Here is a 13,120-nt window from a genome sequence, read left to right as displayed (position 1 = left end):
TGAACACACCATCTCTGGAAGTATATGCAAGAAAACTGCTAACAGAGATTGCCTTTGCAAGGACAACTTTGGGAGCTGGGAGACTTAACTTTTTACCTGTTTTTTGCATCATTTAAGTGTATTTGATTATTCAAAAATACATAGATATGTATATTTATACGTAGAAAGAAAAACAAAAAAATAAATCTCAACTAAGATTAAGAGAAAATATGGTTTCATACTGAGTTCTACAGAATCTGTGATATAAACCTGTGGATCCTAGAATAATTATACCATACCATTATAGGTGTCTAAATGTCTCAGTTAAGGAAAATTTGCAGCCCGATTCAGATCCCCCACCCTGAATTGTCTTTGAATAATGAGCCTTGGATCTGTCTCCTTACATTCTGGCATCTTTCTCCGTGATATAATTGTTGCTTCATACACGTGGCAATTGGAGTAAGTAATTGTTATTTAGAAATACACAGTAATGCATTTATGATATTATATAGTTGTGTTGAAAAAGGTCTAAACTGAAAGAGCTAACCAATGTTGGTGACTTGTTTTGTTTTGTTTTGTTTTAAGCTTTCTGGTAAATAGTTTTTTATTACCATGTACTCTGATATACTTTGTCCTAGGCTCGGATGCTCATCACAGAAGAAAACCTCATGACCATTATCATCAAGACTTTTATGGATCATTTGAGACATCGAGATGCCCAGGGCAGATTTCAGTTTGAACGATACACTGCTTTACAAGCCTTCAAGTTTAGGAGAGTTCAGAGCCTTATTTTAGATCTCAAGTAAGTTTTTGCTTAATTATTAAATCAGTTGCAACTTGTAAAAGGTCATTGTTTATCCACATATTCATTGCTGTTTTTATCTTGTTCAGGTATGTGTTAATTAGCAAACCAACTGAATGGTCAGATGATCTGAGGCAGAAGTTCCTAGAAGGATTTGATGCCTTTTTGGAATTACTCAAATGTATGCAGGTATGTATAAACTGATACATTTCAAAAGGGAAACATTTACTTCCTCCTGTTTTTGGTTCACTGAACTAAATACCTTTGTGTCTGTGCATTCTTTTCATTCTGGGCACCTTTTTAAAAGAATAATTTGGATAGCTACAGTTTGGACCAAGAAGTTCCTCTTAATTGGAAACTCTTAGAAAGATGTAGAATGCATGAGATCCCAACAGAGGTTCTGACATCTACTGTTCTTTTGTATTTGGTTATTCTTTTGGTTACCATTAATATTCTTTCTTTGGGAGTTGCAGGTTGTTTTGTTTTGTTTTGAATATGCTTACAGGGAAGTATTGTCAAGGTAGTTATTTAGGAAACTATAATGTTTATTTGTCTTTTTAATGTTTCATATTTCTTTTTCTTGCATTGATGTCATATTTGATATATGATACAGTATAGAACTCCCTCACCCCACCCCACATTTAACTTTCTTTCTGAAACACCTTTGTGTACAAAATAGAATCTAGAAGCAGAAACTAACTGGTATAGTTAACCAGTTTTTGTTGTTGTTTTGGTTTTGTTTGTTTTTGGCCGTGCCACGCGGCTTTGTGGGGTTTTAGTTCTCCAGCCGTCGATCAAACCCAGCAGTACAAGTGTGGAGTCCTAACCACTGAACCGCCAGGGAGTTCCCCTAACTGTAAAAAGGTAGATGACATTTTAGAAAATCTGAGCAATATCATTATGATTACTTTAGTAGCTTTCTAGCTTTCTTAAAAATGGAATAAGCAAAGTTAACTTATCATTTTTAGGATATATTCTAGTTCCTGCTGGGTGTGGTTTATGGGTGTTTATTATAGTATTTCTGTTTTTTTTCCTTGTACCTATAAAAACAGTATCTACCTTGGTCATTTTGAATACTCGAAGTGTCCTATATTTTCTATTTAATCAGTTCTAATGCACCAGGGTAGTTAGGCTAGTTTCTAAAAAGTTATATTCTTTTGTATTAAAAGCTGTTTATTTTGCTTTCTTTCACTCTCTGTGAAAACTTTAGTTGCAGATTACAAACAAATATAAAGATTTTATTTTAGTATGTTATAAAACGTTTGTAAATTCAGTGGCATTTTAAAAGCCTGTCAAGTTTCTTCTGACAGTTTTTTCTATGGATGATAGAGCTAAGAAGGGATTTGAAGGATTGTTGCAGTAAGTATACATTTTATTGTGTGAAACATATAGAAGATTGCCTCTAAGTTAATTTGTTCTATATTTTACTGGGATTTTTTATTTATAAAATTTTAGAGAATGTTATATAAACATGTTATTTAAGAAGATGGACTTCGCATACTACTTGAAACTCCATGTTAAAACTTTTACTTTATATGTTTTTGTAATCAGTATATATTTCTTCTACATAATTTCTTAAGTTTCGATGTAAAAGAACAAATATGATTTTAGTTTATTTAAAATCTTTTCACATCTTTTAAGGGAATGGATCCAATTGCACGTCAAGTAGGACAGCATATTGAAATGGAACCAGAGTGGGAAGCAGCCTTCACGCTGCAAATGAAATTAACACATGTCATTTCAATGATGCAGGACTGGTGTGCTTTAGACGTGAGTCTCTTCTGGGGTCAGGGATAGGAGATAAATGGAGGAAGGGTAGAGATAAACAACTTCCTAAGTAAAATTTGAGGCAGTTTGGAGAGGACAGTGGTGATATACTCATAAAACTGCATGTTTTCCTCTTTAATCTGTATGTTCAGTAAAAGTTAAAATTCTGAAGCCTTAGAAAAATCTATCTTGGCCTTCCTTTGGCTATAAAATCTAGATGAGAGCTTGTGTAAGTTGGGAGGTCAGAGAAGGCTTCCGTGAAATCTGAACTATGTGTCAGAGTTAACTGATCAAAGAGTAAAGACTATTCCTGACTGAGGGACAGATGCATCATGCTCTCTGAGGAGAAGGAGTACAGTTATTCCAGGAGCTGTGAGAAGGCTCTGGTTGGAACAGAGGTTGAAGATAGAGAAGTGAACCAGGTGCCTGCCGCAGGGCCTTGGAGGCTTTGGAAAGAAGTTTGAATTTTATTCTAATTAAGTGGGATGCCATTTGAGACTCCCAAGCAGAAAAGTGACATGGTCCAATTTACATGTTTTTTAAAGTTACTTTGTGTGGAGAATGGATGGAGAAGGGCAGGAGTAGAAGCAGGGAGTTCAGTGGAGACATGCTGGCTTTCCTTTGAGTTACTGGAGATAATCAGTGGCCAGGTTTGAGAGAAATTTAGATAAAATTGCCCACTTGGTAATAGATTGGACAGCGGGGAATGAGGAAAACAGAGAGCCCAGAAATAAACCCACACATTTATGGTAAAGTAATCCACAACAAAGGAGACAAGAATATCCAGTGAAGAAAAGATGGTCTCTTCAGTAAGTGGTGCTGGGAAAACTGGACAGCTACATGTAAAAGAATGAAATTAGAGCATTTCCTCACACCATATACAAAATAAACTCAAATTGGATTAAAAACCTAAATGTAAGACTGGAAACCATAAAGCTCCGAGAAGAAAACATAAAGCACTCTTTGACATAAATCATAGCAATATTTTTTTTTTGATCTGTCTCCTAAGGCAAAGGAAACAAAAGCAAAAAATAAACAAATGGGGCCTAATTAAACTTAAAAGTTTGTGCACAGCGAAGGAAGGCATCGACGAAATAGAGACAACCTACTGAGTATGAGAAAATATTTGCAAATGATATACCCAGTAAGGGGTTATTATCCAAAATATATAAACAGCTTCTACAGCTCAATATCAGAAAAACAACCCAGTTAAAAAATGGGCAGAAGACCTGAATGGACATTTTTCCAAAGAAGACATACAGATGACCAATAGGCACATGAAAAGATGCTCAGCACCACTAATCATCAGAGAAATGCAAATCAGAACTAAGAGGTATCACTTCACACCTGTCAGAATGGCTGTCATCAAACAGACCACAAATAACAAGTGTTGGCAAGGAGGTGCAGGAAAGGAACCCTTGTATACAGTTAGTGTGAATGTAAATTGGTGCGGCCACTGTGGAAATTAGTATGGAGGTTCTTCAAAAAACTAAAAATAGAAACACCATATAATTCAGCAGTTCCACTCCTGAGTATTGATCTGAAGAAAACAGAAACACTAATTCAAAAAGATACATGTACCCCAGTGTTCATAGCAGCATTATTTTCTTTCTGACTTGCTTCACTCTGTATGACAGTCTCTAGGTCCATCCATGTGTCTACAAATGACCCAGTTTCCTTTTTATGGCTGAGTAATATTCCATCGAATATATGCACCACATCTTTATCCATTCCTCTGTGTGAAGTAAGTCAGAGAAAAACAAATATCGTATATTAAAGCATTATTTACAGTTGCCAAGATATGGAAGCAGCCTAAGTGTCCATCAGTAGATGAATGGATAAAGAAAGGGTAGGGGTGTGTGTGTGTGTGCGCGCGCGCATGTGTAATGAAATATTGCTCAGCCATAAAAAAGAATGAAATTTTGCCATTTGCAACAACATGGATGGACTCTGGAGGGCATTATGCTTAGTGAAATAAGTCAAACAGAGAAAGACAAATCCTGTATGTTATCACTTACATGTGAAATCTTTAAAAAAGAAAGAAAGAAAAAAAAGCTAGTGAATATAACAAAATAGAAACAGACTCACAGAGATAGAGAACAAACTAGTGGTTACCAGTGGGAAGAAGGAAGGCAGGGAGAGGCAAGATAGGGGGGATTAAGAGGTGCAAACCATTGTGTATAAAATAAGTGAGCTGCAAGGATATATGCTATAGCACAAGGAATATAGCCAATATTTTATAATAGCTATAAGTGGAATATAATCTATAAAAATTTTGATCACTATCTTGTACACCTCTAACTAATGTAATGTTGTAAATCGACTATCCCTCAATTTAAAGAAAGGGGGGAGTGAGGGAAAGGAGGATATTGGAATGACTTCTCAATTTCTACAGCTCTGTAGAAATGTCATTTACTGAGACAGGGCCCTGGAAGAGGGAGCAAGTTGGGAAGGGAAAATTGAGTTTGATTTTGCCCATATTGATATTTGAGGTACTTATTCATAGTTGAATTTGAGGTGCTTGTAGAAACCTTTGAGTAACTTACAGAAAACCCTCTTTTTTAGGAAAAAGTATTAATTGAAGCTTACAAGAAATGCCTTGCTGTATTGACACAATGTCATGGTGGTTTTACTGATGGTGAACAGCCAGTCACATTAAGCATATGTGGACACTCAGTGGAAACTATTAGATACTGTGTTTCCAAAGAAAAAGTTAGCATTCACCTCCCAGTTTCTCGCTTACTTGCAGGTAAGACATTTCTCCTTAAAAGAGAACCCTGAAATTGTCTTTTAAATTGTTGTTTGTGGTTAATATTTATTGAATACCTACAATGCATTATTCTGAGAGTTTTACATGTATTAACTTATTTAATCATCACAGCCTATGAGATAGATATAGTTGTTAAGTTTACTTCACAAATGGGAAGACTGAGACACAGAGGCGGCTTGCATAGTGTCACACAGCAAGAAAGTCAGAAAAGGGATTTTGAGGTAGCTTGGCACCAGAAACCAATAATGACCATACCATAGTGCTTCTTCAGACTTCTTAACTACACATACCACATGTTTTATTGTTTATCTCAACTCAGCTTCAAAGTCTGTGTTGTTACCATTCCAGTTGGTGTATCACTTAAGTGATTGCTAATAAATTGAAACCACTCTAGACTTCCTCCCTCTCTAAGCTGTTTCTTATTTATTTATAACCTTTTTAATCAACAGGTTGGAGTGAGTCCCAAAATGGGGTGATAGATTTTTTTTTTAATCATAAGTAGTTGGTTTACAAGCCAATTATATGTGGTAGAATATTTGAAGCTGCCAGCTTGCAGCAGCCAGAAACTCTGAATGTGCACTCATGCATCTCTACTGACTCTGTAGCTTCCTTCCAAATTTCTTGACTGCAGGAATTCTTAGCCTGCTCACGTACTATTCCCTTTAGTTCCATTTTTAACTCAGAAAGCAGAGAAGTTCTGTGATGAGGGAAAATAGAGGTAAATATTTTCCCTCATCACAGAACTTGTAATTTAGCTTAAGAGTGTGTCTCAGTAACTTAATAAAATGTGAAAGTAGTTTGTGTGTGTGTGTGTGTGTGTAAGTGTAAGAGTGTGGAGAGTTGGTATCATTTCTTCCTTAAATGTTTGGTAGAATTCACCAGTGAAACCACATGGACCTGATACTTTCCCTTTTTTGTTAAGTTATTGATCATTGATTCAATTTCTTTAGCAGATATAGGCTGGTTCCTGTTATCTATTTCTCCTTGTGTGAGTTTTGGTAGTTTGTGTTTTTCAAGAAATTGGTCCATTTCATCCGAGTTAATCAAATTTATAGACACAGGGTTGTTCATAGGATTCCTTTATTATCCTTTTAATGTCCATGGGATAAGTAGTTACAATCCCTCTTTCATTTCTGAAGGCATTTTTTTCATTGTTCTGAGCATTATCCCGCCTATAGACCCTAGCATTCCAAAAGTCTTCCTGATTGTTACTGAAATTGCGGTGATTTAAGATAACTCAGACATCTGAATATAAATAGTACAACAGGTAGAACAATAAAAAGTATGTGGAATGAAATTGTGATTGTAGGCAGAAATCTCTTATTCCTGTAACTTGTTCAGGCCCGGTTTTGTTTTTGTAAGTACTTGGAGCATACTGAACCATTGATCCTCAGTGCAGGCAAGTGATGGCATGGTGGTTTGGGAAAGTGTTCAACTAGAATGCAAGAAAGTGGGTCTTGTCTCCAACTCAGCCACTGATCTTCTCAGCCTTTGAAAGTCTGGGTGAAAGCAGATGCTGATAATTATCCACAGGGAAAATAGTCAATACGCTAAAAATGTACTAATTTTGCCAATGTCTTTATCTCCCTCAAATCTTCTCAGTGAATGTTTTTGAGCGTTTTATCTTACTGTGTTTGACAAACCTTGGCCTGAATGCTTATAATCTAATTGGAGAGTTAAGTAAACATATGCAAAGCAGTTCAAGAACAACTTGGAGATCGTACTAGTGGAGCTTGAGTGTCAAATGTTGAGTACATATTAGAATGGGATTCACAATGCAGATGTTCTTGGATGAGGAAAGCACCAAATGAGGCTTGACCAAGTGGCCAGCGTCTATTGATAAGACTATGAAAAGCATTCTCTGTTTAGACAACAACATAAACAGGACAGTTAATTCTTAGTTAACAGAATTAACTAAGGGTGAGCTATGTAAAAGAGCCCTTTGCAGTTAGGGACTAAAGAGGCTTTGATCCTAAACTGGAAGCTCTGGGGAACTGAATTCTGAGGTCGGGATCAGTGCAGAGTGTGCATTCCATGGCCAGTTTCTCTGTTCAGTTGCCAGGAAGATCTCTTGCTACTATACATTAAATGGAACAAACTCCATGATCCAGTGGAATATGACTCTGAAAATTGGTATAACATAGAAATTGCTTTGATAGTTATATAGCTGCTTTTGCTATGTTTGTATGTCTAACATTTACTTCTATAAAATGTCATCAGTGTGTGTTAGTACATGTAATTAAGACTCTAGTTCTAACTGTGCCTTTAATATAGAGGTTCATGAGAGGAACTATTGAAAAGCTTCATTTATGGATGCAGTTCATTTTGTATCTTAATGTGTAGCATGGTAGGTTCCCAAAGAGAAATGAAAAAGAAGTTAGCTATAAAGTTGAGTGAATATTTAGGTGTGTTTTTTTTTTTTTTGATCTAAGTGATATTCACTTACATAAATACTTTTTCATTTGTTCTCCATGCAGGTTTGCATGTATTGTTAAGCAAAAGTGAAGTGGCATATAAATTTCCAGAGCTTCTACCTCTAGTAAGTAGTGCTAACATTTAAAAGTAAATATCTATTACAAACCTCCAGTTAGATAATAAATAAGTCATGGAAATATAATAGCCAGCATAAGGAATATGGACAATAATAGTGTAATACCTTTGTATGGGGATGGATGGTTACTAGACTTATCATGATGATCATTTCATAATGTATGCAAATATGAAATCATTATGTACACCTGAAACTAACATAACGCTGTACATCAACTATATTTCAGTAATCAACAAATAGAGTAAATACCTATTTACTATGTATTTGAAATCACTTTGAAACAAACTACTAGGGTTCTCCAAAGAAACAGAGCCAATAAAAAGTGAGTGACTCGTGTGTGTGTGTGTGTGTGTGTGTGTGTGTGTGTGTGTGTGTGTGTATAGAAAGAGACAGAGATTGATTTATTGTAGGGAATTGGCTTGTGTAGTCATGGGGCTTGGCAGATCTGAAATAAGCCTGGCAGTCTGGCAGGCTAGGAGTTTAGGAGTTGATGTTGCAGTCTGAAGTCCAAAGGCAGTCTGGAAGCAGAATTTATTCATCCTTGGGGAAGGCTCAGTCTTTTCTCTTAAGACCTTCAACTAATTGGGTGAGGCCCACCCATATCATGGAGAATAATCTGCTTTACTCAAAGTCTACTGATTTAAATACTAATAACATCTATAAAATGCCTTTGCAACAACATCTAGACTATTGTTAATCAAAAATTGGGTACCATGGGCAAGCCAAATTGACACATAAAGTTAACTATAACACAAACATCCCTTAAAGTAATCTTGACTTGTGTTTTATATAAAGCTTCCATCCCTGTAAACCATTCTTCTTTATAGAGATGAGATTTTTGTGGGTTTTTTTTGTATACACAGAGTGAACTTAGCCCACCCATGTTGATAGAACACCCTCTTAGATGTCTTGTTTTGTGTGCCCAAGTCCATGCAGGAATGTGGAGAAGAAATGGTTTCTCTCTCGTAAACCAGGTAAGTGTTTTTTAATTCTGTGAAGAGTTTTCAGTCCATTCTTTAGCTTCTATGAAGGTTACAATTTTCAACGTACTTAGTCATTGAAAGTCATCTGTATTAAAACTGTGGCCTCTGGAAACAAACCTTAAAATTTTCTTTTTAAAAACTGGCAAAATAAATGTCATGTTAAACCAAAAAGTTTCTTAGAGCTTTTATTCATATTTTGTTAAACTATCAAAAGTAGAAATGAACTTAATTTTCACTTGAAGTCATTTTTAGAACAAAAAAATCTGGATTTCACCTACTTAAATTGGGTTAAAAGATAAAAGTTCTGTTTTTATAGCTCTGAAATTGAGGTTTTAATTTTTAAACCTCACTAAGCTTGGTATAGGATTTTTCTCTATTCTTGATAGCTATAAATCTCACTGAAAGAACTTCATTAGGAGACCCAGAAAGTTGGCTGCAAAATGTAAACCATAGAGTAACTAGTATAGTCTGGAAATTTCTAATTAATTAATCTGTACTAAGATAGCATTAATTGCTAGGGAAACCACAGTGTACATGCATGTTTGTGTGTTCACGCTCACATGCACAGGAGCACATGTGCTCTTTTGGTGAGTGGGGAGAAGAGGGAACTGCACAAATAAAAACCTGTTTGCCCAGTATAATTACTTTTTTTTTTTTTTTAGATTTATTACTACCACAATGTGAAATGCAGATGTGAAATGTTTGACAAGGATATAGTAATGCTTCAGGTAATGAATTAAAAGCATTAAATTTAAAGGTGGTGGGGAGTTTTTCTTCTTGTTATTTCCACAGGACCCAATCACTTAGGATCACTCTCAGATGTGTAACTGTGGCTTAGCCCTTATCTGCTAAGCTCCAAACTCATATGGCTGACAGCTGATAGAACATTTCCATCTAGTTTCCTGGACACATTTCAGAGTTAACATATTCAAAATAACTCTTCTTGTGTCCTCTGTACCTTCTTCCTAGCTTTGAGGTTTCCCTACCTTAGTGAATTGTTCAGCAGTCTCTACAGTTATTAGAGTCGGAAACCTAAAAGCCATCCTTTCTTCATTGTCCTCTGATTAAAGACCCAAATTCCTCAAACTGATTTTTAAGGCCTTCCTTCAGTACTTAACTGTGTTACAAATTCCCTGGATTTGTCATACTCTCCCTTAAGTCTTAAAGTCTGCACGTTTAATTCTTTTGCTTCCTAGATTGCTCACCCCACCCCCTTCCTTTTCTGTTTACCGTGTATCTTGTTTTCCTCCATGTCTTCGTGTTTAGTTTGGAGTCAGTTTCCGCAGGAAGGCTTCCCTGACACACAAGAACGTGGCTGTGTGTAGCCCATAGCATGATGCTTATCCCCACCATGGCACTCATAACTCTGGATTGTGGCTGCCTGTGTACTTCTCGTCCCCTACACGGAACTGTGGCAGCGCTATCTTGTTCCTTTTTATGTCCATTTTATATAGCACAGTGGCTGTCACAAAGTAGTATTTCCATCTTATTGCTGAATGGATTTAGAAGTTATAGAAAAAGTTACAAAATGTAAATTTCAAAAAATCATTGGTTCAAAATAAATTAAAATTCAAGTGGATTGAGAGTCTATACAAACGGAATTATATGAGAATTAAAACTAACTTTAAAAGCTGTCATTTCACTTAGTATAGCATTTTATCACTAAAAATTCGTTTGAGTTCTTGGTAAGAGTTTTATATGATATATATATTTTAAAATCCTAGACATTTTCTTACCATACCACGTTTCTCTCAGAGTCCATACACCTGACAGTGATAAGATAGCCCTGACACAAAACTTTGAACTGAGTTATAGGGATACAAATTCAAAGCTAATTCAAAGCATTAAAAGGGAAGAGAACATCCATGTTATATGTGGATTTAAGGAGTGTTTTGTTTTAGCAGCATAGATTCCTGTCCACACTTGTGGCTACCACAGGTAGGGGTTAGAGTTAAATGGGTTTTCATCTTTTATTGGAATTGATGAACGAGTGAGCTGCTTTCTCTTGTGCAAGCCAACATATCTCACTAATTGTTTAGTAGCCCTTTTGACCTTTCTCTTTTCCTTTATCTCAAACATTTTAAAAAAAGACAGGTGTCTCCATGATGGATCCAAATCATTTCCTGATGATAATGCTTAGCCGCTTTGAACTGTATCAGATTTTCAGTACTCCAGACTATGGGAAAAAAATTAGTTCTGAGACTACCCATAAGGTAAGAGCATACAACACATTGCTAGAGAAGCATCTTTCATTCTTTTTGGTTGTTTTAATCATCTGAGGTAATACAGTATTCTTATTCTTATCAATGAATTTTCTCTCTCCCACTGCCCCCAATTGTTACAGGATTTAGTTCAGCAGAACAACACACTAATAGAAGAAATGCTGTACCTCATTATAATGCTTGTTGGTAAGTTTGGATCTTTTGGAACATTTATGTATTATATTGACTTTTGTGGTAGCAAATAGTTTAGAATCTGAACTGTTTCTTCTGTTTGAGCAATTACTCAATTTTAGGGGAAGGAGATTAGAGTATTTTTATCTCGCCTCTGGTTATTGTAGTGATGGCAGTAATAGCACTGTGGTGCTTTGGCAAAAGGAGAGAAGACAACTGCTAAAGCAGGATAAACTGGAAGACTGTTGGGAGTAAAGTGGGGAACAGGAGAATTTAGCAAACGAGAATAGGGTATTTAGGAGCTGTTTACTGTTACTTTATATCTTAGCTGTGTTTCTCTCCATGATTTTGTGATTCAGAGGTGTCATCTTGACTTCACATATGATAATTCCAAGTTAATAGAGACCTATGGATAATAAACACAGATTTTTTTTTTCTTATTACATATTATTTTCAGTCCTGTCGCCTCCATCTTTCCTATTCTTTTCTCCTTTACTTTCTCCCACCTCTTGTGCTATTTCAGACTCTCTACAGTCCATAGAGCAGAGAATCCTGGCTACCGTCAGGAGGTAATACCAATGAAGAAGGTCTCAGAAAGTGATATCTTATTTGCTACTAGATAAAAGGACAAAGGAAGGCTGCCCCTCCCTCCTACCATTTGGCAGATGGGCTTGAAAGCAGTTTCCTAGTACAGCGTGTTGTACCAACTCTTGGCTACTTCAAAACAGTTTGATAGTACAGCTACTGTTGTACCAACTCTTGGCTACTTCTCATCCCTTCTCACCTTCTGATCCCATTCTTTCAAAATAGCAACCAGAGTTCTCTCTCCATTGCTGAAGACTACACTCATCTGTTGTGTCAGAGACTCAGAAAGATGGTTGGGAGCGCCTCTCACCCTACCTTGTTGCCAGACCAGTTATTGCTTTCCCATTACACAGAAAGAAGAATGTGTTGCATAAATTATAAATATAGATCACTTATAAGGATTATGATTAAGTGTGTGTATATGTACTTATTCATTGTTGACAGGAGAGAGATTTAGTCCTGGAGTTGGACAGGTAAATGCTACAGATGAGATTAAGCGAGAGATTATCCATCAGTTAAGCATCAAACCTATGGCACATAGTGAATTGGTAAAGTCTTTACCTGAAGATGTAAGTACCTACTTTTTTTAAATTTATTTTAATATTTTATTTATTTATTTATTTGGTTGAGCTGGGTCTTAGTTGCAGCATGTGGGCTCCTTAGGTGCGGCATATGGGCTCCTTAATTGCGGCATGCATGTGGGATCTAGTTCCCTGACCAGGGATCAAACCCAGACCCTCTGCGTTGGGAGCACAGAGTCTCAACCACTGTGCCACCAGGAAAGTCCCTTACCTACGTTTTTTAAAAAGAAAATTATGGAAATCCTTCCCTACCTGTCAGTCTAGTATGTATAGATTTACTTCTCTATGCCTTTTCCACAGTTGTTAAAGCTACAGTTCTAGAACATGTATAACTCTAATCACTCTTATTAGAAATAATTAGAAAAAGAGAATACTAGGGACTGGGAGTGGAAAGCAGCATAGGAATAGAATCACTTACAGTGAAGCCTTGAAAGAGAGAAGGATGCTGAATAAAAGAAGACCTGTTCCTTAGAAGTGAATTTATATATCCATTAAAGAGGAATTGTTATAAGGTGTTCAGTATAAAGCTGCCATGGGTAGAGATAATACTTTATAACCTAGAAATACCTACTTAGCTGTGTTGAGTAAACTAAAGTTTGCTAGAGTTTTTCCCTTCTGAAGCATCCAAAGACTCTGCTAAGCCATCTCTCTCATTTTAGTGAATGTAAATTAATGTTCGTGTGGGCATTCATGATTCAGTTGTAACTAT

At 36.2% G+C, this 13,120-nt stretch overlaps 1 protein-coding gene across 5 annotated transcripts in view; it reads left to right on the top strand.

Annotated features, from left to right (window-relative positions):
• UBR2 (ubiquitin protein ligase E3 component n-recognin 2) overlaps positions 1 to 13,120 on the top strand; it is a 107,431-nt gene that overhangs the window by 55,207 nt on the left and 39,104 nt on the right. For 4 of the 5 annotated variants that reach the window (XM_057698590.1, XM_057698589.1, XM_057698588.1 and 1 more), the window contains exons 12-21: positions 618 to 781; positions 871 to 970; positions 2,423 to 2,551; positions 5,114 to 5,297; positions 7,796 to 7,857; positions 8,733 to 8,843; positions 9,515 to 9,580; positions 10,943 to 11,065; positions 11,197 to 11,260; positions 12,275 to 12,399. In XM_057698590.1, the coding sequence (XP_057554573.1) occupies positions 618 to 781; positions 871 to 970; positions 2,423 to 2,551; positions 5,114 to 5,297; positions 7,796 to 7,857; positions 8,733 to 8,843; positions 9,515 to 9,580; positions 10,943 to 11,065; positions 11,197 to 11,260; positions 12,275 to 12,399 (1,128 nt within the window). Of the gene's footprint in view, positions 1 to 617; positions 782 to 870; positions 971 to 2,422; positions 2,552 to 5,113; positions 5,298 to 7,795; positions 7,858 to 8,732; positions 8,844 to 9,514; positions 9,581 to 10,942; positions 11,066 to 11,196; positions 11,261 to 12,274; positions 12,400 to 13,120 lie in introns of those variants that run through there. The other variant, XR_009047956.1, reaches the window with a different exon arrangement.

Source organism: Hippopotamus amphibius, chromosome 11 (genome assembly GCF_030028045.1).
Source record: "Hippopotamus amphibius kiboko isolate mHipAmp2 chromosome 11, mHipAmp2.hap2, whole genome shotgun sequence".
Classification (NCBI taxonomy): domain Eukaryota; kingdom Metazoa; phylum Chordata; class Mammalia; order Artiodactyla; family Hippopotamidae; genus Hippopotamus; species Hippopotamus amphibius.
Note: the sequence above shows the minus strand (reverse complement) of the source record. Positions and strands in the feature narration are given on the sequence as shown.